This window comes from Platalea leucorodia, assembly GCF_965183815.1.
Source record: "Platalea leucorodia genome assembly, chromosome: 3".
Taxonomy (NCBI): domain Eukaryota; kingdom Metazoa; phylum Chordata; class Aves; order Pelecaniformes; family Threskiornithidae; genus Platalea; species Platalea leucorodia.
Window position 1 is genome coordinate 57,727,962 of NC_138825.1, and position 25,291 is coordinate 57,753,252.

At 38.9% G+C, this 25,291-nt stretch overlaps 1 protein-coding gene across 2 annotated transcripts in view; it reads right to left on the reverse strand.

Annotated features, from left to right (window-relative positions):
• The window catches only part of SYNE1 (spectrin repeat containing nuclear envelope protein 1), a 310,346-nt gene that overhangs the window by 254,900 nt on the left and 30,155 nt on the right, over window positions 1–25,291 (reverse strand). For both annotated transcript variants that reach the window (XM_082306888.1, XM_082306887.1), the window contains exon 2: window positions 5,930–5,991. In XM_082306888.1, coding sequence (XP_082163014.1) covers window positions 5,930–5,991 — 62 coding nt within the window. The remainder of the gene's footprint in view (window positions 1–5,929; window positions 5,992–25,291) is intronic.

Consider the following 25,291-nt stretch of genomic DNA (forward strand, 5'->3'; position numbering starts at 1 on the left):
TGTTAATGACTATTTTTATGACTAAAGTCTGAGGGACTCAGCCCTAAATTTTGCATGATTAGTTTCACCACACAAATTAATTTAGTGTTCACTGTTTAACATTAGAGGTTACGTGCAATACTAGGGAAAACATACAGTGACTGTTGGAGCAGAAAACTGCCAGTTATATTTTCCTCATCATGCAGTCAAGATGGAGATTAGCTTAAATTTTTTCTGTGTCAGTGACTAAGATACCGGGAGCTTCTGTTTTCCCATTTTAAAAAGACAAAAAGACACAGAATTATTTAGTGCATTAATGAAAATTGATGAGGTTCGTGTATGAAGACCAAGTTACATTCTAAGAACAAACTACCATCGCTGAGAGCATTTTGCGTGAGATCTGTAGATATTGATATACACATTTCTTTTTATTCCTTTCTTTGCTATAAAACATATGTTTTGCAATTCAAAAGCCTTAATGTAAGGTTTAATGTCCAAGTTTAATTCAGCATTATGAAAACACTGTGTAAGTATAATTTAAAAATGTTCACTCATTCTTACTTTAATTTTTATTTGATATCCATCTTCTGCTTTTGTTTGTTGCTGTGTGCAGCCTTTTAATGGAAATAAAAATGAATAATAATTTCTTCCAGTATGTATTTGTTGTTCACTCTATTTGGTGAGTTTACAGCAATACTTTGGTGAGTACAAATACTGAAGTTATCCCTACACCTGGAAACAAAGATGTTATTTGATTGGGTTAAACCAATTAACAGTTTGTGTTTCAAAGCTTTGAAACTACTGTTCCCCAACACTTTCACCAAAGATGACAAAGGCAATAAAAGGCATATGCCTCTGTTGTTTTACAAAGAGGCATGTTTACTCATCTAATACACTATCTAAAAAATTGGCATAGGCAATGAAATGAAAAACATTTAAGTAATTGCTGTTCTGAATGGGTCTAATGTCTCCTTTTTGACATATTTGGTGTAACGTTGTTCTGTATTTTAAGCTTAGACTTTGAAAAGATGCCTCAAAAGATACTCAGAAGCATACTCAAATTATTTCTGTCTTTGAAGGCTGAGAGAGGAGGGAGGTTCAGTTCTAGAACCTTAGAGAAATATGAATAAATAACATGCAATTAGAAAACTTCCTGTCCTGTTAACCATGCATATCTCATTTATCATTAGTAGAACTGCACAGATGCACAAAAATTAAACTGGATGGCCAGAAGATAGATCACATTCATTTGGTAGCTTGGGCCCCAATTTCTGCAAGTGGGTGGCAGAGAAAAGAGACAGTTTCCAGTTGCTGAGTCTCATCAGATTCCTGAGTCAGAATCATGGAATGGATTCAGCTGGGGTTAGGGAGACAGACAGCAGAAGGACAGATGCAGCCTAGTGCTACAGCTGACCCAAAATGAAGCTGCACTATACTACCTGTTAGTTATCATACTTGCAGCTTTTTCCTCTTTGTTTGTCCCCTGTGGGTGACGGCACAGCTTGCGCTAGGACTGTTTTACCTCAACTCTTCTTTGAGGTGTCACATAATTAGCTGATGCCAAGTCCTCTACTGTCTTTTGCTTGTGGAAGAATTTACCTTTGAATTAGGAAACACAATTTTAAAATGGTAGCATTCTATTGTAAGAGCAAGAGAGAATAAAAAAATTGTACCTCCCTCCGACTCCCTTTCATAAAGTTCAATTCACTGGTACTTTCATTTCATTTACCTGTTTTGTTCACCCTTATTTATTTGTATCCATATTCTCAAACCCATTCTTAACTTTATAGTTAAAAAGCCAAATTTTTTTTTTTAAATTTACTCCATGGACTTAACTTAGATATTGAATTAGTTTCTGTTTCAATTAGAGCATGACTTTTTAAAAGAAAAGCATACACTAAGATTTTGAAGATTAGCAGTGAAGAATCTTTCACTCATAGCAAACCCTGACAAACTATCACATCCTGCTTTATATTCTCAAATTATTAATTTTTCTCAGTTCTACCTAACACAATCAAATCAGTTCTGCATTTCCATTTCTTTCAAATCACTACCCTTCACGATGTCAGAAACTGCTCTTTTTTTAATCCTCTTTTGCTTTACTCAACCAACACAGTCTAAGGATGAAAACTCTACCTTAGTACCTTAGTAGTTTCCTTTCCTTTGCCATCAGTAAATCCATCTTTCAAATTGCTACAGTGAAACCCCATCAATCTCTGATTAGAAAACATTAATTTCTCCTGGTTTTGAGGCTTCATGAATTACTCACCAGCACTTTTTTCAAAAACATTTAGAGTCATTCATGATGGAACATTTCTCCAGATAGCCATGGTGTTAGTGTTACAGATACTTTAGTTAGAGTTTTTAGGGTTTTTTTCTTATGTCTTATTTATTTCTTATTTCCTCCTATTACTTTTTCCATACTAATTTTACTAGATTAGGAAAATGGCAACTCTTAAACTTTCCTCTAAAAATGCAAGGAAAGAAACCCAAAGTTTTACAAGGGTAGCCAAGAAATAGAGAGCCAATTTGAAGTGAAGTTACTGTTAATTTTGAAGCCTGTATATATTGAGTCAAATTCAGCACAGTAACTCTGGATTGCATTTTGGATTACATTGTAAACTGCAATCTGGTAACTGGCGTACACACATACACACAAAGTAAGGGAACAGAAAAAGGCTATGCGTTTGATAAAAGGAACTCCGTAAGTTCACCTATAATTATGCAGGGAACATGTATGTCCATGTGGTGGGTTAAGCGGCCCTCATACTCCCCCTCCTCAACAGGATAGGGATAGAAAACAAGATGAAGAAGCTTGTAGGTCAAGATAAAGACAGGGAGATCACTTACCAGTTACCATCACAGACTCTATTTGGGGAAAATTAATTTACTTCCAATTAAAATAGATTTGGATGGTGAAAAACAGACAAAAATGAAAACACCTTCTCCCCACCTACCCCTTTTTTCCCCAGTCTCAACTTCACTCCTTCACTCCCAGCTCCTCTGTCCCCCAGAGGCGCAGGAGGATGGGGAATGGGGGTTGTGGTCAGTCCATAACAGCTTCTCTCTGCTGCTCCTTCCTCCTCACACTTTTCCCCTGCTCCTGCATCAGCTCCTCTCCGGAGGCCGCAGTTCCTGTCAGGAGCCCGCTCCAGCACGGGCGCTCCAGGGGCCTCAGGGGAGTCTCTGCTCGGGCACCCGGAGCACCTCCTCCCCTCCCTCCGCTCTCACCGTGGTGTCTGCAGGGCTGTTTCTCACAGTTTTTCCCTCATTTCTCACTGCCTGTCTGGCATTTTGCCCCTTCTTAAATATGCTTTCCCAGAGGCGCCACCAGCTTGGCTGAGGGGCTCAGCTGTGTCCTGCAGTGGGTCCACTGGAGCCAGCTGAAACCGTCTGTGTCCGGCACGGGGCAGCCCCGGCCTCTCCTCACAGAGGCTGTCCTGCAGCCCCCCGCTGCCAGCACCTGGGCACCTGCACCCAGTCTGGTCCTACACCTCTTTTCATATTACTTAACTCCAGTGTAACTTCACTGGCTTCAACAGCCACAGGCCCAAACGCAGACGTGTGTATTGTTGTTTCTCTGCTATCAGTGTGAGGCCAGCACTTCATGGTGTTCCTCGCTAGGTACCATTTTGGCAGGTGCTCCACATTTCCGTGGGTTCAAAGACGAGAGCAGAATGCAGACAATGCTACCTAAAAGTGGGTCTCCTTCCAGGATTTTTCCTTATCCAATTTCAAAGGCCTCCAGACAATGGAAATGTTACAGCTTTCCAATTTCTTTTGACATAACAAAACCCACAACAATCTTTTACAACAATCAAGTAACCTAATATCAAATTTCTGGGTTACAACTTGGAACACAAGTGCAAGGGGAGTCCTGCGCATTTCACAGACCCATCGGTATTTCCTACAGCTGTGATGAACTCAAAAAACCTATTTCCACACTTTCCAAAAACAGGACTAACAAAGATTTAAAAGCTTAAGCTTTAAAAACTTAAAAATTTGAATGGCATGGGTCACTTCTCTTCTGTTAAGTCTAATCTCTGTTAAGTCTAATCTCTATAATCTATAAGAAACAGCGCTTCTCCTGTGGCAGCACAACAGCATAAATGGGAAGCAAAGCCAGCTGATCTATACATCTGACTTAGGCAATGAGGCAAACTTGCTGACAGCCATCAGTAAAAGTATCATAGAAACAACTTTCCTCTTAAAGGGTGAATCAACACAGAGCAGTTACTACAGAGTAGCTCAGGTAGCTGAAAGTGAGGGCTGTGGCTGGTTAACTGCTTGGTTTGCATGTGAGTATTTGATCGGCCTTTACAATATCAGACCTATTAAAGAAATACACACCTAGATCACACAAGTCAAAAGGTCCACCTGAGCCCTCACAGCCCAAAGGGACTAATATAGTAAAGGCAGAGTTCACAACTCTCAATCCAGAGCAAAATATCTTAACTGAGCTACTACCACGACTTTGTCTCTTCCCAAGGATTAGTCAGCTACTACTAGCAAATTATCATTACACACACAGAGATATATACATACCTAACAATATATACATATATCTAATAGTCAATTATTATCAGATATTATCGATTAATTACTAATGATGCAATACAATTAGGAAATAGAAAAACATGAAATAAGAGTTCTTTTTCTCCTCTGAAACACGTTCATCACCTGCTTTGCTAACACTTAAGCAAATACTGAACTTCTTTCCATCTCGGTTGAAGTAAATGGAACATATATAGAGTGCTTAAGTTCTCTGATGCATGAGGACCTTTTCCAAACATTCCAAAGAGAATGGGGGGATAGACCTCATTCCCAGTGAGGATCCACTGTCAAGAAGTCCTGAAGAAAGCCTTGTTCTTGCAGTTGAATTTTACAATGTCAGTGCAGTTCATTTCACAGTAAACTCCTCAATTACATTCCTCAGTAATGCAAATAAAGGCTGTTGCTCTACCATACAGTCTCATTAGACCAAATCACATGATGTAGCATTATATGGGCTTCCTGCTTTGCTCTGTTCATTTTTGAGGGCACTATTAGCCAATTCCTTACACAGAAGGTAAACCAGTGCTCTTGCAGCTATTCCTTGCCCAATTTTCAAGTTCATTAATCTTCATGATTTAAAAATATGCATTTCAAAGACCACCTCTGTGTTTAAATGTTTTAATTCACTGGACTAATTGATAACTTTGGTTAGAGCTGTGCTGTGTGAAAACTCTGGGAAAGGCCAAATTAAATCTCACTGCTTATGCTGTCAGATAAAGTTGGTACCAGTGGTAACTTAATACTTTTAAAATTGTGTGAAAATTACTCTCTTTAGTCTGCTAAAACCAAAAAAAGGAGGTTTAGGTTGTGGTAAGAAGAATCATGGAATCATAGCATCATTAAGGTTGGAAAGGACCTCTGAGATCATCGAATCCAACTGTTAACATAACTACCTGGTCCACCCCTAAACCATGTCCCTAAAGAAGCAACAATACTTTCATGATAAACCCCAAGATGCATCAGATAATTCATTCGGCACTGGATTCACAAAGCACTATTTATGTTTGTAACCAGTTCAGGATGCCTCTATCAAACTACACAACTGACTCGAAGTTTTATTCAAATACACTGTATGTAATAAGGCTAATATTTCTGTTTCATAGAAAGTAGTTTCAAATATTTTCTCTGGCTGAAATAGCAATTATTGTGCTGTCTTTCAGTTTTGGCCAAAGGAGCTGGGATGTTGCCTGTAGATGCCACTCACAACGCTGCAGCTGACCGCTATCATGGTGAAACGGATTCAACCTCTATGGTGTACAGGCAGTGGGGATCCCTTTTTAAGTTTATGCCATTCTGCTCAGCCAAATCTTATATATTCTATACTCCAGGGTCTGTACAGGTACAGATAAAAGGATTTGATGGAAAAAAAAAATAAAATTTCAAAGCCATATATTACCTTAGCCAGGTGAGTATTGATCCATTTTGTGAAAGTCCTTTTCTGCACTGACTCTTGCTCATCTGAGAAAAAAAGGAAATCCGTTTGATTAGACATTGCTGAATCCTTTTGGATTTACACGATGGAAGAATAATATTTTCTATTGACAACAAATGCATTCTGCATTTGCCAGAAATGCCACTATGTTTTCTTGAGACAGTTAATTTTGCCTGTAACTACCCGGAACACATACTTCATATAGTTACAATAATGCTCTGACACTTGACTATTTGTAGAGTTTCCCAGCAAAGTTCAAGTCTCAACAAGTGAATGAACTGTAAGACACCATTTCAAATCTGAATACCGAGATAAATTTGACATCTAAGTCCATATTATATTTACCCAAGGTCTGAGCACCTAGAACTTCTCTGTACTTTTTAACTAGAATCCATGTCTCTGACAGCCAAGTTGCTTTTATTTAGGAAATTAACTAGAGACTTAGAAAAAAATACTCGTAGCATGTACATTTGAAAATGTTTATAATATTGAATTAAAGATTTGAAATTGCATTATCAAGCTTATTTATCCTCTGGGAGATCCAGACAGGGAGGAGCCATTAGCTAGTTCAGGCCGTTTCTATACTGCTACTTACTACCTCCCTTAGTCCTGTCTTGAAGCACTTGTCTGATTTATAGTGAATTTCAGTGATTCTCAGATAGTCCCTCAGGGACTGTTGCCAGCTGCATAGACAAAAATAGCTCCTGAATGAGCTCCTCCAGCTTCAGCAGCCAGGGTCATGGCTGCAGAGGGAAGAGAATCACAGTGCCATAACCAACCCATGAAGTCCTGTCCCTTGCTTGTGCGGAATTGGGTTTGACACATAGAATAATTTCACACCAGTGGCATTCAAGTATTTACGTTGGGGACTTTTCTTTCAAAAATAAAAGGAAATACCTATTTCACTGAAAACCAAACATATTATTGCCATCATTAGTTCTGAATGAGCACCTTCATTCCCCTACAGAAAATCCAAATAAATAAAATTGCTGTTAAATATTCACTTTTTATAAGAACACATGCATGTCCCAAAACCTACAGATGGAAAATCTAATTTTAGATACTGCCTTTGCTACTGACTTGTGCAGCACTGAATAGCAATTTGATCTCTTTCACATCTGTAAAATTAAAAGGGAATATTATTTAATCCCCTTTAAAGCTCTGGAACAGATAACTAGTAAGTTTGATGTGCTACTAATAAGCTCCCTGATTTACACTCACATAATGCTCTCCACAATGAGGGTACATAAAGATACAAATCGCAGCACAAAATTCATCAGCCAAAATGTTATCCTAAGCAGGACAAGGATGGCTCCCTGACCACATACGAGCTCCCAAAAAGTGTTTGTGCATTATGACTCGGATATTTTATATTTTCTTTACATATAAACAATATCTCACATATAAGAAATATCAGGGGGAAAAAAGATACATATCTCTCCAGCTAATCTACTGCTAGATTAGCACACTTCATGTCTAAGAAAATAATTTTGCATTCTTCATCTTCTTTTTCTTTGGTTTCATTGGGTAGGCTGTCTTACATCATCTTAAAAACATTCATTACATTCTCAGAATCTACTTGTTGCACTGACAGGCAAGTTCTGAAAAATATCACTCAAAATACTGCATCGTGCTTCATTCAGTACTGACTATTTTTGGCAAGGGGTGTCTTTATACGTGACAATTGTTTCTACATTCTGGAAAATAGACTTCTCACTGTATGGTTTCTAACCATGAATAAAATGTTTCCCTTGTGACATACAGTATATGTCAGCTCTGCTCTGACAAGCAATTATGTATACAGGTAGCCCAATTGATTTCAGTGGAAGTACTTGCACACTTGAATTGCGTTGTGTGTGAGTAGGTGTGGGGACAGAGACCGAGCACGCACAGAATCAGTCCAGCTCTGGCCTCATTCACACCTCTGTAACTTACAATCCCCCAGCAACCCCAATACAACAACAACATGCCAAAAGAAAAGAGCTGGGCCTTAGAAGTCAAATTTCTGATCAAAGAAATGAGTGAAAATGATTCCCTAATCTGCAGTGCCAGGCCATCCTGACGATTTAAGCAGCAGCCTTCTGACAACGACTGGAAATCAGAGAACCAGCTCCTGGCTTCTAAACATTTACCAGCAAAAGACATACTCAGTTCCAGTCATATCGACAAATACCAGAAATAGCCTTTCAAAATAACCTGTTTCAAGGGAATATATGAGAGCAATATATTCTTTATGAGAATAGAGAACGTACTATTAATAATGAAGTTACCTTTTTTATAGCACTTATTTTGTATAGGTTTAAAAGGAACAGATTTTACCACTGTAAAACCTCTGTCTGAACATAATACAAGCAGTGCATTGATTTTACAAATGCCATGATAAATATGCTTTTTACAGATTTCCCTGGAAATTCATTGAACTGATGTATATTCTTCGCAGAGGTACTGTTTATCTATACCCACAAGACGCATGTGTCATACAGTTTCTTACACTCTCCCCACTTGCAAGGACTGTCAGCTCCTTATTTGCACCACTTACCCTGCCGGTACTGAAAGAACCCAGGAAGCAGATTTAACGATGTAACATTTCTGCCACCAGCACCTTTGTAGCGAGCCATAAGCACTGCTGCTGCTGCGGCGGCGGCGGCGGCTGCTGCTGCTGCTGCGGCGGCGGCGGCGGCTGCGGCTGCAGCTGCTGCTACTCCTGTCTTGTGTAGTGTGCAGCGTTTCTTCAGAATACAGACAGAAGTAATATTTCAAGAACAATCTGATTTTTTTCCTTCACTGGAAATGCAGGCCTCTTACACAAATCCCTCCACTTGCTCTTATCAGAGAATTCGCATGAAGCTACACCTTAAAAACATCTTTATATATTCTTGCAGAGATGCAACAGCCAGACAAATCCAGCTGTATTGGGAGTAGCAGTTCTGCTGGTCTCACTGCCATCATCCTTCTCCACTGTTTTCCTGTGGAAAGATTTTATTATCCGAGCACCAGCCAATCCGCTAGCGGAAACCTCTGATGTCAAAAGCCTGAATAATTCATCCAGGGACTGGGACAACCCAACTACACTGCCGGTATCCTAAAGCAGCAAGATGTGTGGCTGCAAAAAGCGATGCAGTCTTCTCACCAGTGCTTTTGTAACAATATACTGCTCGGTAAGCATAAAAATGGCTGAATGGCAGAGCCCTTCTTTACGTTGTCATACATATAAAGGAAAGCAGCTTTTAAAAGCAACCACTTGGGTTCATCATTGCATACTCTATTTAGACATGAATGTCCTTCAGCTTTGCAACTGAAACAGTGAAGTGGAAGAAATAGCAAGCAATGAATCTGAACAGACATGTAGGCCACTTAGCTTTTAATAATATGTTTGAACTGTTGTACAAGAAGGACGAAACGTATGTAAGGATGCACAGAATTTTTGGAGTGCACCTAGATCAGCCTAAAACATACTCAAACTGCTGATAATATGCAGTACTTTCTATTGCATTAAATCAGAGCACCAGAGCATTTGAACAGACTTTGTTTTGCTCTGGTAAAATGAAGGCAGTTATGAAACTGTGGAGATTCATATGTTGTTCACCCACAGGGGCCAACAGAGTAGTACACAATATTGAAATGAGAATAATATGCCTACTTGTAGTATGCCATTACAGTAAATGTATCGTTATAGAGGTCGAATTCAATTTTCTGTTTTTGTAAAATACAATGACTCTGACAAGATCATTCTGCATCTGAAGGAAATGTTGCAAGAAAGTTTGGTTTTATTTAATCAAGTGTCCTCCTTTAATTGGCTGGAAGTATCTTCATATTTTTACAAACCTTTTCTCTACTACAGCACCACCAACAGACTGCATGCATTTTCAGTTTGATTAGGAAAAAAAGACAAATGTAATTGGATATATTTACTTAAAAACATCTAGAACAAATTATTTTGAAAGATGAACAAAACCAGCCATGTATCTTCAGACAGTTACAAATATGCTGATGAAATATTCATCATGCATGCATATTATAATGGCTAGTATCATGCATATCATATATATACATCAAGAGACAGGCATGCTTTCTAGCAGAGTTTTTCTAGAGCCAGGCTTCCTGAGCAGCACAGTCCCTGCCTGCTGGCTGCGGCAGCAGCCCCTCCTCAGCTGCAGAGACCCGTGTGCCACAGGTGTGTGGCGTGCAGGAGCAGATCGCACATCGAGCACTTACTGCCTCGGGTGCTTGGGGATCGGATGGTGGGAAGGCAGCTGCAGTGCAGGGTTGCAAATGTAGGGTTCTGCTGCAAAGTAACACAAGGAGGAGTCTCATGCGTAGAGTGAGAGACATGACAGAGCAGAGTTCCCACACGTCTAATAAAAGCATCTTGATTGATTCTCAGTGACCTAATATTGTGGAGAATTGTTTTGTTTCTTACTTTAGTGACATTCAATTCAAGTTGCTCACAGCTCCTCATTTTCAGCATCCTTTTTTGTTTTCTTTGATTTTGATAGTTCTGTCCTAAAAACACCAAGGAGCTTTTTGTTTTGTTTTGTCTTCCAGGTCTTTGGCACCTTTAGGAATACTGCTAAAACAACTTGGAAGTGCAGAAAAGTGTGCCAAACCACCTGCAATGCTTCAAGATGTCACTTGAAAACACAACACAGCACAGAAAGCAGCAAACAGCACCCTGCTGGGAAAGTTTGTTTGGTCAGCAGTATGGCATAAATTCTCTAAAGCTTTCAATAAGATATGCTATATAGCAATTTCCATCTTCATTAAAGACATTTTTAACTTAAAGCAGCTGTAGAAAAACTTGCAGAGCCAAAGCAATAATATGGAGACTCTACTTAGCAATATTTTAAGCTACATAGTTTAATCAACACCTCCATAACAGATGGATAGCCCCATTCAGGAGTACTTCACAGAGGCAATGCAAGGCTCGTTTCTTTTTCTTTGAGACTCCAGTTAATGTTTTTTATGGGACAATGCCAGGACAGTTTTCCTTTTTAAAAAACAAGAAACAAACAAAAAACTTTGGTGGTAGCTCTAAAGCTAATATATTGTTGCTAAGTTTAATAGTAATATTATACGCTTTAGGAAGTAAAAAAGGATGAGTGAGCTATGGGCAGTGGGAGCAAAGTAAGAAAGAGGGAAAAATTGATTTCCGCAGCCACTGCAATGCAGTTGACAACAACACTTAGCAGTACTGATACAAAGAATAGGAATATATTTTTAAATGCCTTGTGCATTCAGGACTTTTCCATTTTTTATATTTTGAGGAGAAAGTCAGGATTTGTCAGATTGTTGCTTTTGGGTACATGCCTCTATTGCATGTGTTTTATCAGAGACAATAAGACAGTCCCACTAACAGATCTGTTACCTAAATTTCCAAGCTTTGAGATCTATGTGCATGCACCAGCCATAGTCTGCTCCACCGCTGAGCACCAGTCTGCTCCCCATCAGTTTCTGCAGACAGGAAATTCATGCACAAGGGCTAGAAGGCAACCAGTCATCCTTGGCCAAACGCCTGCTAGAAAATGATGGGGATCAGGTCTCTGGGCTTTGCACCAGCATGTACCATTGCTCAATCTAGAGGTAACCTTAGTACGGACTTTGTGGAAGTAGAGAAAACACCCCGTGTACTGGTGGAATACTTACAGGGAACTGCAGTGTGGAGAAGCAGCCTCACAGCTGCAGAAATATGGCCTGCTGTGCAGCGTGCGCTGGACAGCAGTTGGCATGCTGCTGAGAACTTTCTGCTGTTACTGTCTATCTGAAATGTATTTACAAAATACATATTTTGATTTTACATATTTCTTATTTATTCTCTTCATTTCTAAGACAGAGAAGGTGTCTATCCAGCCACTAGTTAGAAAGATACACAGAATGATTTAATTTATCACCCAAAGAAGCTTGCATTCTAAAAAATATCTAGGTATAATCAAATACAAACCGAACAAATCAATGTATCTTCTTTTGTTCTTAGTCAGTTTATTCTTATACAAGCATATTCACCAATCAGTCTCTCTGGAACTACTTGCTGTGGACTGTGCAAGCGGTTTACATTTTTGAAACCTGGAAACCCAAAAGTTTAGCCAGCACCAGAGAGTGTGTGCTTTAACTCGGGCTGTTGGCTCCATCTCACAGCAGCACTTAGACTGTCACAGAGTATGTTTATACCATGGGACCTGGGAGACTTCCAGTCCTTAAATCTAAGGTCATGCCCTGTTAGGCCCATATTCTCATATGCACAGGTCAAATGTTCCTACTCCATCCAGACACACATTATCCCCGACTTTCCTGTGCTCTGGTTTTCGCAGGAAGGAACAGAGCACGAACAGAGCATGATGCACTGATATAATCTTGATCCTTAGAAGCCGGGACATAGTCCGGACATAACTGTACTGCCCATAACTGCTCTTCACTTTGATCAGAAGGGCTTCCCTCAGCATTTGGAGAAACAAATGAGAACAGCATGATTTCTGCAGTGGACTGGAAGATATGTCCAAAATGTCATTTTTATGATGTTGTGCATCTTTCCCATGCCCAGTCCTTGCAGCACACTTGCTCTTATTCTGTGTTTTGAGTGACAAAAAATGAGAACTGTAACTAAATTGTTCTGCTCCTTATTTTGCCTGGATGAGCTGCATTATGTTCTTCTCCCCATGTAGAAGCAGAATGTATTCAGAACTAATCAATGAATGTATTTGCATTTTATGTTTACTGCATTTCTGCCTGTGCTGCTGCCCTACTGTTATTCTCATCATCTCCACTAACTGTTGTCTTAATCTCCGTGTGGGTGTAAACATTACTCACTTTCGTAGTATCTGCACTCAACTGAATATAGTCAGAAATGAAAACAACACCTGTTAGAAAACCTTTATGAGCTCATTTAATTAATTTTTAAAAGCAGTACTCTGAAGAAGATATTAACTAAAATAAGGATACTCAACATTTGAGACAATTATGCACAATGGCTTCAGTGCCTTCTGAAAGAGGCAGGATTTGCTGCTCTACAGGTGTCTGCTTATTCACCAGTCTGGCATGGGTGACAGTGAACTTAGTGTTCACACACACATATCTTCTCCTGGACCAATACACAAGATGAAAACAGCCTGATACAACTGATTAGAGTCAACTCGGCATTTGTTCTTTTAATTACTTATTTTCCTTAATTGTATACTTAAAAACATGGTTTGGATGGTGACAAATCAGTTAGGAATCTAGAAAATCCAGTGAAGTTCATTAATAAGAATAACTATTCTACACTGCACTCACATTTCAGTCCACCCATGCTAATAAATAGGCGCACCAGTTTAAGAATGAATTTTTCATAAAGACTGAAAGATTTAAAGACACTGATGAAAAATCATTCTCTTGCCTATACACTCTATCTACTACAGTAGCATCTGCAATGACCATAATAAAAAAAAAAAAAAAAAAAAAGACCTAAACAAATATTTGTGTTTTTTTCGGTTCACTGCAGTTCTGCAGATGGCGTCATGTTACCATTTACACATTTTGCAGCAGTTCTTTCCATGACATGAAAAGCTTTTGTATAATAACCTTTGTGTGTTGTTGGTCCACTCCCTTAGAAGTTTTTATAAAGTCAGATTGAACAAAACATGTCTTATTGAAAAGAAATTTAATTTGTAACAGAAGTCTTAAAGACAGGCAGTACTCACATCAAATCATTTAAAGAAGGTCTTTAAAAATGTTGAAATCTATCCAGATCAGTATCAGTATGTCTACAAGTATCTTTGTTAGTTAGGGCTTTAAGCAGTCATTCTACAGTCAAGGAGGGTACTTAAAATGCAGTTATACAAAAATATCTATGAGATCAGATTGAAGGTAGCATGTTTGAAAATTGAAAGCATAGGCTCCAATTCCATCTTTTACTCACTTACATGAGCTCCTAAAACAATGGAAAGTTGTGTTTTCCTGAAGCCAACCATGTCAGATAGGCAAATTACTGTAACAGTTGTAATTGATTTTCAGTAGATTTGCTAATACTACATGATATTAATAGGACTGCTCACAACATTCACTACAACCGGGAGAGACTTTGTGCAAAAATTCTGAATTTGAATGTTTAATGTTTGTATTTAATACGGCACAGAAACTTAAATGCACTCACCAAATGTACCGCATGGAGCAAATTTCTACTACCAATGGTAAAATTACTATTTTTCTATGCCTACAGTGAGTTCAGTAGTCTAAAAGCAGTGGAGAAAATTTGACTCAGACATGGAAGAGCTCAGAATCTACTGAAATAAATCAAAACTAATGGAGACATACTAGGCAAGAGATTAAGTCAGGATGTAGGGCTGCAGCATCTGTAACTTATACATAAATCTGTGCAGAAAACCAAAATATACATAATGATTCTTGTCTTACAGAAAAGACATTCTACAATCACATCTCAGTTCTGTTTATGCCTAAGCTCAGTGAAGTAACAAGGGTTTACTAAAGGTTTACAAAATGTAGAATCCTCTGTTTATTCCGTGGAAAGTTGGGGCAGTTTTACTCTTGAGATCATTTTTACTATAGTTACATATATTGTAGACATGAAGCTCCATGAAAGTCTACCTAAGGGAAAGAATGCAATTACTATTTTTGCATGCTTGGAGGCATGATAATTTTAAATACATTTAGAATTGAATTATGAATTCTTTACTCACATATTCAGTTACTTTCAGCTCAATAAGTGCAGTATTAGAAGTAAACAAAAGGGCTAAGCACTTAAAGGGTGGCTACAAAAAGGACAGAGACTCTTCACAAGAAGCCACATGGAGAAGACAAGGGGCAATGGGTAAAGTTGCACCAGGAGAGGTTTCATCTTGATATAACAAACAAATTTTTTACAGGAAGAACAATCATTCACTGGAACAACTTCTTCAGGGATGTGGTAGAGTCCCCATCACTGGAGGTTTTCAAGATGCCATTCAACACAATGCTAGATAATCTCATCTAGGCTCCCTTTCCTACAAAAGGTTAGACCAGATGATCTTTTGAGGACCCTTCTAGCCTGGCCTGTTCTTTGGTTCTATGATTTGATGAAAACCTGTTACGTATTATTAGTAAGAAATGTGCTATGTTACTTAAAACAGTCATAAGAATTTCTCACTATATTTATAAAATTACACACATGCTCAAGTATCTTCCAACTCAGGTTCAAATCAGGACCTTACAAATTAACTATTCTTCCAAGAGTGAATTGTAATAAAACAAAAATACATATGAGCACATAGAAGAACTCAGTTCTGAGGGAAATGCTAACTCATATGTTTCATTGTTCCTTGAATAATAATAATAAAAAAAGAAATCTAGCATATTCGGCTGAAACAAATTAATACTTAAATGTTCCAGAAACAGGATGATGCTGGTATCTATGGACGTGCTGAAAAGATGTTAGGAGTGAAGAACTGCGTGCAAGCCGTACATGCATACATCTTTCCAACAGAGGTCTTGTACAAATATAACATGGCCTTAGATCATCTGGTTATTCCTCTCAGAGCCACAACCATCTGCTGTTTCTGAATGCCAACCTTCACAAAAGACTTGAATATACTTTGGCACATTCACCATGGTTTCATACCTTCATCTGATTTCCTTTGTTTTCCTAAGTGTCTCCCAACAGACTGTCCCTCACTTAAAAACATATACCACTGGTATTTTAAGTGTGATACTTCTCTACCAAGTAATAAATGACAAATTCTGCCACTTTTATACTGAGCAGTACCTAACTCGGAGAGTTGTCCCACTATCTACCACTAAAACTACTCACAAAGCAAATTACTGTGCAGGTAGAGAAGTCAGAAACAGGACTACTGTAATGAAGGACCTTCCTTAAATGCTGATATAAGTAGGAAAAAAGGTCGGAGTTCCTCAAAGACTAAGTCTAAGTCTTTAGTTTTGGTTTTGGCAGGAAAATCACAAGAGTGCTTATAAAGTTTACCAGTGACACATATTTAGGTAACACCATTACAATGGAATCAGAATATCTTAAAAATAAAAGAAAGTGAGCTGACCGAAGACTGGAAACAGATTACTATTAGTAAACAGCTCAAAATGCAAGGCTACATACTCAGCGAGTAACACGAATTTCTGCTGTGAGGTGGAAACTCACTATATAGAAACCAAATGAGAGGAAGACACACTTTTGTAGTTTTGCTACAGGAATGATGTAAGGCACTAGTGTGACAAAAGGCAAATGGAATCTTTTGATGCTATCTGGTGAGATACAATCAGCTGAAGTGGAGAATAAAAAATATTGTACCGGACACAATAAGCACACACATGGAGTATTATACAGAGTTCTGGCAACCCATGTTCAAAGAATGTGAGCATCTGCAATATATACGGAGATCAACAGGCTGAAGAGAAGACTAAAACTGTGGATTGCTCACTCTCAGAAAGACTGTAATTGCTCTCTGCAAATACATGAGAGAAAGGAATGAGCACCAGAAAAGGATAAACCTCTTTAAATTAAAAACCATGCAAAAGCACCAGAGCGGAAGGCTGCGATGGGAATGAATATATTTAGGCTCGAGCTAGAGGAACATTTTCACCATTCAAGAGCAACACTCTGAAGCAATCTCCCAGGACTCCAGTGGCATTTTGTCGGTGTGGTACCCTATACAGACAGATGATAGATGACTTAGAAGACTTTTTCAGTCCTAGTTTCTAACCCATCCTGTGCACCTACCAGAAAAATACACACGTCCAAATGAGGTGAAATTATCTGTGCAAAAGGAGCACTGCAAGTATGGGAGAAGTGCACGTGATGTCACTCTTCACTGTGTGGCTGAATCTGTCCCCCTGTACTGAGTAGCATGTGGCACAGGTACACCTATGCTTTTTTGATGACAAAACAAGAGTCCTCTAAAGTAGGATTTTAGGTCCTTATCACACAGTGTTCCAGTTTACCCCAAAATCAATTGAACAGAAGAAAAGAAAAGCAAAACAATAAAAAACAATAAAAACAAAAAAGCAGAAGAATTATGGAAATACAAAGTTAACATTGTTACTACTGAGGATTAACAATATTCTGTGCTAAAAATATATCCGTATTACAATGTAATGTGAAGCATGCAAATCTTGCTGGTGAAAATTACATTTCAAAACGAGAGGCTGAAAAATGTAGGCCTACTGCTGTTTAATATCTGCTGCAGATTTTTATACTATTAACTGTAAATTAATTACTGCTTGAATCCATCTGTGGGAATCAAATACCACAGAGTAAATTATTTTTTCTGACATACTTAAAGCCAAATTCTGTAGATATGAATTGGTAAAATTTAGTTGGTTTAAACTGAGCTACAGCAAATTCTGTCAGCAGAATTTTACTGCACTCACCCAGAGAGGAAAACCTATATTTATGTACTTTAGTGTGGAATATAAACTGTGAAATCTTATGTATTTGTGTAGGATTTGATATGAATAAACAATGAAAGACAAATAAACCACACTCAAAACTGTGAAGTACTCAGTCCCTAACTACACATTTTCCTCTCAATTGTGGAAATTTAAGGTATCAGTTTCACTAGGAAGTACATCTTAGACAAAAGCAAGATTCCAGTTAACCTCGCAGAATCACAGAATGGTTGAGGTTGAAGGGACCTCTGGAGGTCACCTGGTCCAACCTCCCTTCCCAAGCAGGGCCACCTACAGCCAGTTGCCCAGGACCACGTCCAGATGGCTTTTGAATACCTCCAAGGATGGAGACACCTCTCTGGACAGACCGTGCCAGTGCTCAGTCACCTTCACAGTAAAAAGCATTTCCTGATGTTCAGAGGGAACCTCCTGTGTTTCAGTTTGTGCCCGTTGCCTGTGGTGCTGTCACTGGGCACCACTGAGAAGAGCCTGGCTCCGTCCTCTTTGCACTCTCCCTTCAGGTATTTATACACATTGATAAGATCCCCCTGAGCCTTCTCCAGACTGAACAGCCCCAGCTCTCTCAGCCTCTCCTCATAGGAGAGGTGCTCCAGTCCCTTCATCATCCTTGTGGCCCTTCGTTGGACTCTCTCCAGTATGTCCATGTCTCTCTTGCACTGAGGAGCCCAGAGCTGGACATAGTGCTCCAAGTGTGACTTCACCAGCGCTGAGCAGAGGAGAAGGATCCCCTCCCTCGACCTTCTGGCAATGCTTTGTCTAATGCAGCACAGGATACCATCAGCCTTCTTTGCAGCAAGGGCATGTTGCTGGCTCATGTTGCTATTTAGTATTCCAAGGCATCTATAAACCTGACAAAATGAGGACTAGATATCAGTTTCTTGTGAGGGTTCTACATGTGATCTCACAATCAGTTCCATTATTCTAGTGGGATTTTTAGTATGCTGTTCATAAATTCAGAGTATTGACCAATAAAGATTTCTATTTGTTGATAGTAACAAATCTAGTAATAATCCTAATACTAATAAAAAGACTGGAACAAAACAACAGAACAGCTCAAATTCAGTAAGAAACACACACAGACATGGTAATCAGGTTAAAGTAATACTAACTTTTTGGCACCAAATAAATAACCTGCTACACTGTGCAATTTAAAATAGCAAACAACACAAAGACATCTGCCCAACAAACACCAGACAGCAATGTGAGATGCTAACTATCCAAAAGTGAGGGATATTCAAGGAAGTCAAATTAGGCAATGTCCTGAATGCAAACTGAGATTTCTCTGCAGTGACAGTTACTTTTGTGATCCTCATTCTCACAGAGTCTCTGTGCTCTCAGTGCTACATGAAACATAAACACCTTGAAAAAATGCACTGTTCTGACCATTCACCATCACTGAGTTATTTTCATGAAAGCTGCATAGGATCAACCATTTTGAACTTCAACCACTGTCATGCTCAAGTTAAACACCCAAATATCCCACTTAAAACATCTAATTGCCTAAACATTCAAGGAGCCCTCAAAGTGTTAAGAATCATAGCCTGGTCTGTGTTTTCAGTTCAGCCAGCCAAATGTAAAAGAGGCTGCTAAAACTTCAACCTGGCGAGCTACAAAGTGCAGCTCTATTAGGATTTGTTTCAGTCAAAACTTGATTCCTATAGACAATTCTATAATGGTAATTAAGGGCTGTCAAGGCCTGGAAGGCCTTGTTCAACCATGGCAAGACAAAAGGAGCTGGTAAAAAAAATATCTGGTAAAGAGCTACAAACAGGGAAGACATATAAACAAGATTATGATTTACTGCAAGCAATGCTTTAACAAGCCAATGGAAATAAAATTATTTTTTGTGCATCCATCCACAAGCCATTTGTGATGCAAAGAGTCTTAATTTTAGATTGGCTGCTTCTTCACTTTTTTCTCAATGCATGAATAAATAAATAGGAACTTCAGAGTTACACATTTGGCAGGAAGCATAGCTCTGGCTATCCCTGTGAAAATCTGTCCTAATTTGTCCAAATTACAAGCCTTTTCAAATTCTCACATACCCTTGAATTTTAGCACTTAGACTCTCCGACAACTCACCTTCATCCCCTTGATGAAGCACCAAGCAGACTGTACATATACTGTTCCCCCAAAGAGAAGCTGAACATGCTTTAGCCTGGGGAATATAGGGCAAAAATCAATCTTTACTGCCCGTAAGTGCTTCAGCCGCAAGTAATCCCAGAAAGAAACTCTTCTGCATGCTCAACAGTTATCCTCACTTTCCCTCCCATCCCCATGATGGCAGTTAGATTTAGCTCTCTGTTTCAGATGCAGAAGAGACAAAAGCTGGGTTAAAGGGAGGAATCTGAAAGAAAGGTGTGAATTGTCTAGAGAGCATGTACCCAGAAGGTGAGAAAAACGTCTGATTGGCAGCTGGAAAAGTGAAAGAAACAGGCAGAATCTGCTCACGCTATGGAATATCTATCCTGGAACAGATGATATTATCATCATTGCCAAGACAACTCACAGAAGTTAGGTATGCCAGATGTAATTGTGTCGGTACCCACTTTATTTTCTCCCGTTCTACATATGTGATAAGATCAGTCTTTAATTGCACAACCACATAGGTTTTATCCAAATGCTCCCTGCCATTTTTCATGCATAAATGGAAAATGTTCAGTCAATAAATTGGGGTTCCTTTTATTGTTTACAATTTTGCACTCCTCATCAGACCTAATGATTAAGCATGTGACTTTGCAATTCTTTTACTATTTCTGTAACATTGCCTGTCTGTGATATGAAAATCCTCTGAAAAATAGCATGAGAGGATTTTTTTTAATTAAAAAAAAAAACACACAAAAAAATCGCTAAAGCCCAACTCTTTTGAAGAGAAAAATGTAAAGGCAAACCGGTTACTAATGTTCATGAAAACAATTCAATCAGCTGAAAATAAATCTTAGGAATGATGGACTTGATGATAATAAAAATCAGAGTCTGTTCTCTGAATATCATTCCACCCCAGAATCCTAGGATGTAAGCTGATAACAACTATGTATCTTCATCCACGAGTTTCATTCATTCATATATTATGCTAAGATATTCAATGGAACTGCATTGATCTGAACAGAATGACTCTGGCATAAAACTGGACATTGTTCAAATTAAAATGTACCTGTCTAGGCATTGATTAGCATTTTTAAATGTGATTTGGCATGCTCCTGTATTGCTCCACCACAGTAATCAATTTGAAGTAAAAAGTAGATCAAAATGGTGTTGTCACTACTGTGTTTGCCTTAAACAGTCCTTTCTGTAGTAGCAAATCACAGACACCACCGTGCAGGTAACAGAATATTTGTAGCAACTGCACCACTTTAAAGGACAAGAAGGAAAACTCAGCCATCACATTGGAACAATGAAGTCCCCAGTCTTGTTGTGGGGCAGCAGCAGTAGTGCCCAGGCCCTGGGAGAGGGAAAGCAGCCTCCCTCCCACCTCAGCCCTCGCCAGCTCAGCAGAAATCAAGCTTACTGAGTTCAGCGGGAGGGTCGGCGCAGCAAAGTGTGGCGCTTCTGGGTAGTGCTGCCGTGAAGGGAAAGGCATCGGTAGCCTGCAGGCAAGTAATCCTCCTCAGCCCTAATAGCCAGGGGCAAGCAAGGATTCACTTCAAGCATTTATGATACTTGGGGACCACCCTTTAGACAGAATGCTAATTTTGCATTGTGACAATTATTTTTTAAGAGGCCTACTAGGCTACTATCCCTCTTATATCCGCTCCCCTTGTTTTTGTAGCAATAAATGATTTTCTTAATCAGTTACTTAATCATAACCATGATCTTAGTCATCGTTCATGCCCTAATCCTGCACCATGCAAACTAACGAGAATTTTGCCAGTGAATGAAACAAGCATTTGTCAGAGATTATACCTCAGATTGGCAACCATTTCTCATGTGAAATACAAAGGTATACTTCTTTCATATTATTGTTTTATAGCATATGCATTTGTAAAGAGAAAATATTTCCCCGTCACACAAAAAGTTTTGCTATTCCTGGGCCCTGCTGAATAAACTCCTGCACTTACCCCCTCCCAGCATCAATTTTTCCTAGAAATAATATTTTTGCAAGAAGTCTGAAAATCAGGAGATATACTGGGCCCATCAAGTCCGCAAATGCTCACAGAAAGAATTTCTTTCTGTTCTCCTGTTGGAACCCTGTTCCTATTAAACTGACTGCATCTTGATGTTGACAGATGTGTTCTTCTGTATAAAACTAAGCAGAAAAAGATATTTTCTCATAGGGCATTTCACATGTACTGGATATCCAAAAATATATTAAAATGGTATGAGAAAGAAGAGATGATAAGCATATTCAGAGCAGGTTGTTCAATAAACAAAACAGAACAAAAAAACTGACAACCATTGCAATGAAAAGAAACATCCCACAAAATGCGTAAAGACAATTGCATCTCAAATTTCCCCAGGAACCATGCTGTGACTAAGCACTGTTCACATTTAATATATTTGCTGTCAAGCCCAACAGTTCTTATTTATATTTTTAATCAGAAAAATTCTTCAAGGTTTCATCACAGGTTTTATATAAGTCAATGATTGCAAACTATCTACAGGGCCATCTGAAACACAGTGAGGGAAAACCCCACTCCGCTGAAGCAACAGGATATCTTGCTAAGGATAGTAATAGTGCCAGAATTTAATCCAGAGTTTTTATTAAAAATTCTAAAACTAAGGCACTAACACACAGATAACAACATGCACCCTGAGTACTTTAGCCCAAAAGGGGCACCTTGTGCATATGGAATCCATGCCTTGCATCACTTGCCCTGTAAGCAGAAGCTAAGGAATGGGGCCTGGTTCAGACCTAGTTGCAGCCCCCCAGCACCCATGGGGAGGCCAGTAAGAAGATGGAACTAGGTTCTTCAGTGGCATGGTAGGAGGATGAGAAACAATGGGCAGAAGCTAAAACAAGAGATGTTGTTTCAAGAAAGGAAACATGCTGTCACTCAGAGGACTGTCAGGAAGTGCATCAGGTCACTCAGAGAAGCTGTGTAGTCTCTGTCCGTGGAGATAAAGCGCTGAGCAACCTGGTCTGACCCAGCTGTGAGCTGGAATTTGGACTACAGACCTCCTTCCAGCCTGAATTCTCCTATCATCATATGGCCTATATCCTACTGACAAGGAGAAATGAAAATCACACTTTTCAAATAACTAATAGGAGTAAAAACCAGTGAAGTTCATTCAGTAGACCAGACAGCTGCACACTAACTGGAAAAACACATATAGACATGCAGCTTTACAGAGGCTTGTTCACCCCACACTGGCATATGTGGGCACAACAGAAAGCAGTTACGAGATTGTTCACTTGTCCATACAGAGAGGGAGAGCAGTCATGACTACACACATTGAAAAAGTTTTTGTTGAAAGTGCTATTTTATTGAATTTCGGAGTCTGAAATTTCTGAGGTCCATCTAATTTTCATCTAACGTAAGGTTCCAAAATAATCCTAACCAATACTCCCCACTGCCAGGAACACCAGTGCTCTATCTTCAGCCCTGGCACAGATAAACCTGAAACAGATAAAGGTACATTTCAGAGCCCTTGACATTTCACTGCTAGTAGTTAAGGAAGTAACAAGAACATCGGTCTCAAGGAGCACCTGTAAGGTGCATGCATTTTGATTTGCCACAAATTGCCAGAAAAAAATGTTTGTCATCGTCCAATTCATACTCAAGCAGAAGAAAACAATAAGAATACATTTTCAAGAACAAAAAGAAACCCTTTCCTTCAGCTCATTCACACCTTACACCAGATAATGAGCTTCAGGAGAAGCTCTGCAAGCTAAATGTGCATGTATATGCACATTTTATAAGGCAGTCTGTGGAACTATCTGTAACTAAGTGAAGTAAACAATAAAGCCTACAATGTTATAAACTTAACAATTTATTGAAATGTTTCCTATTTTGTTGACTGTTACATTGAACATTATACTGCTCTGGCTGTATTTATGCCAGCCTTTGGTCTGCTTCGATGCAAATGCTCTGCAGAATGGGAAGGCAGAGTAGCATGGAATTTACCGCACATTTCTTTACATAAAGAAAACCCCTAACAGACCTTCCTGACTCTAAATCCATTTCATTCTGCTGAAGCAGTATGAAAGTAGGTTCCCTTAAACCAAGGATCTGATTCAAATATGAAGACAAATCAATGCTGGCATAGTTTGTGTTTGCTAATTTGTCAAACACCTTTATAATACCCCTGCTGTGCAAGTATATGCTGATTACTATCAATAGCAATGACTAGGCAGCTAATTACAGGTTCAGAAGACATTAGCAATTGGTATAATAGCACCCATACATGTTCCAATGGGCACAACATACTGTTTATATCCATAAGCCCAGAGACAGTAACCTCATGAGCTAAGAGAGAATATGGTAGGTGGAATATCCACATGCTACAGGATGTCTATGTATCTGTGGGACCAGAAAAGAGTGGAGTGCACGAACGTTCATTGAGGAGCCAAAATTTCTTCACAAATTTCCTGTGGGCCCTCTAAGTGTCAGCAGAATTACAAACTCAAACTCTTTCACTTCTACCTAAATCGCTACCTTTCACAGGAAAAGTGTTACAGAAACTCATTGGATATGTTTAATCTAGTGGACCTGGTGGTCCCTAAATACGCCAGACATAAGCGCATATCCCAACTCATAAGGAGATCACAACTGGGCTGCATTAACTTCCTACTATCCCAAGCTTGGCTTCATTAGGAAAGGGCAAGGATCAGAGCGAACACAGGACCCCATCCAGCTGACTTCTCTTCTGGGTGATCAAGACTCCAGGAGTCTGGAACACATACATTCAACGGAGTTACAAACATTACCACAGATTCCAAGTTTCTTTTCCTCTTTACAAGATTTACTTCGTGCTCAGTAGTCAACAGAAGAGTCTTTATTACTATGTAATATACTTCATCGGACTGACTTAACGTGAAAAATATTGTTACTAAATCACCATAAATGCAATGCTTTGTGAGAAGCATATATCTTCTAAGAAATAGCCAGAAATGTTCAATAAAGTAAAAATAAAAATGTGGATAGATTCACTGATATTAACTTCTATATGTACTTTATAACAAACTTCATCACTTACATCATTTACTTTTAAATGAGAAGATTAAACAGTAGCCTATGGTTAGCAGCATAACATCTTCCCTAAAATTTGTACATATTACAGAAACATAGGATAAAAACACCTGACAAAAACTTTGTTAAACCAATTCTTGAGAAAGCAATATCTTGTTCTTGTTTTTTCCACGTTATCTAAGATATGTTTCTTCCTTTTGTTTTGTTTTTAGTTACCATAATATGAAAAAAAAAAGATTAAAGAAGTTGTAAATCTAACCTATATATTGTGCTTGTTTTGTGTAAGTATTGTTTTATTCATTATGTTTAGCATATATCTCTTCCTTTTCTATGTCACTGTTTCATGACATACCTGAGGCCACCTTCTAGGAAGCTTAAAAGTTCTTGGCCTGACTGTGATTTCACTCTGAGCCATTCCACTGACATTAGGGTTGCACGAGAGTAAATTAGAGCACAAAGAAAACCACAGTGAGCAGAGCTTATGTAGACTGGAGTCTACATTTGGTTGTAAAGTCAGACTAAATGAAAGAAAAAACAGGCCCCACAGGTTTAAACTTTACCTTTTTTAATCAGTCTTTTTCCTTTTGATACTCCCTAGGATGCTTCTATTGTATTCCCGAAATAGGAAAACAAAATTATCATGAGAACTCACACAGACACGAAGTATCTGAATTTCATAATCAGTAAACAAAATCCCTGAGGCCCTTCAGGACTCATAAGCGCACTTGTCAGTTTTGTCTAAAGATAACAGAATACTGAAAGGTAAAACATGAGGACCGTGCTGTAGATCAGAATATCACGATCACGATGATGA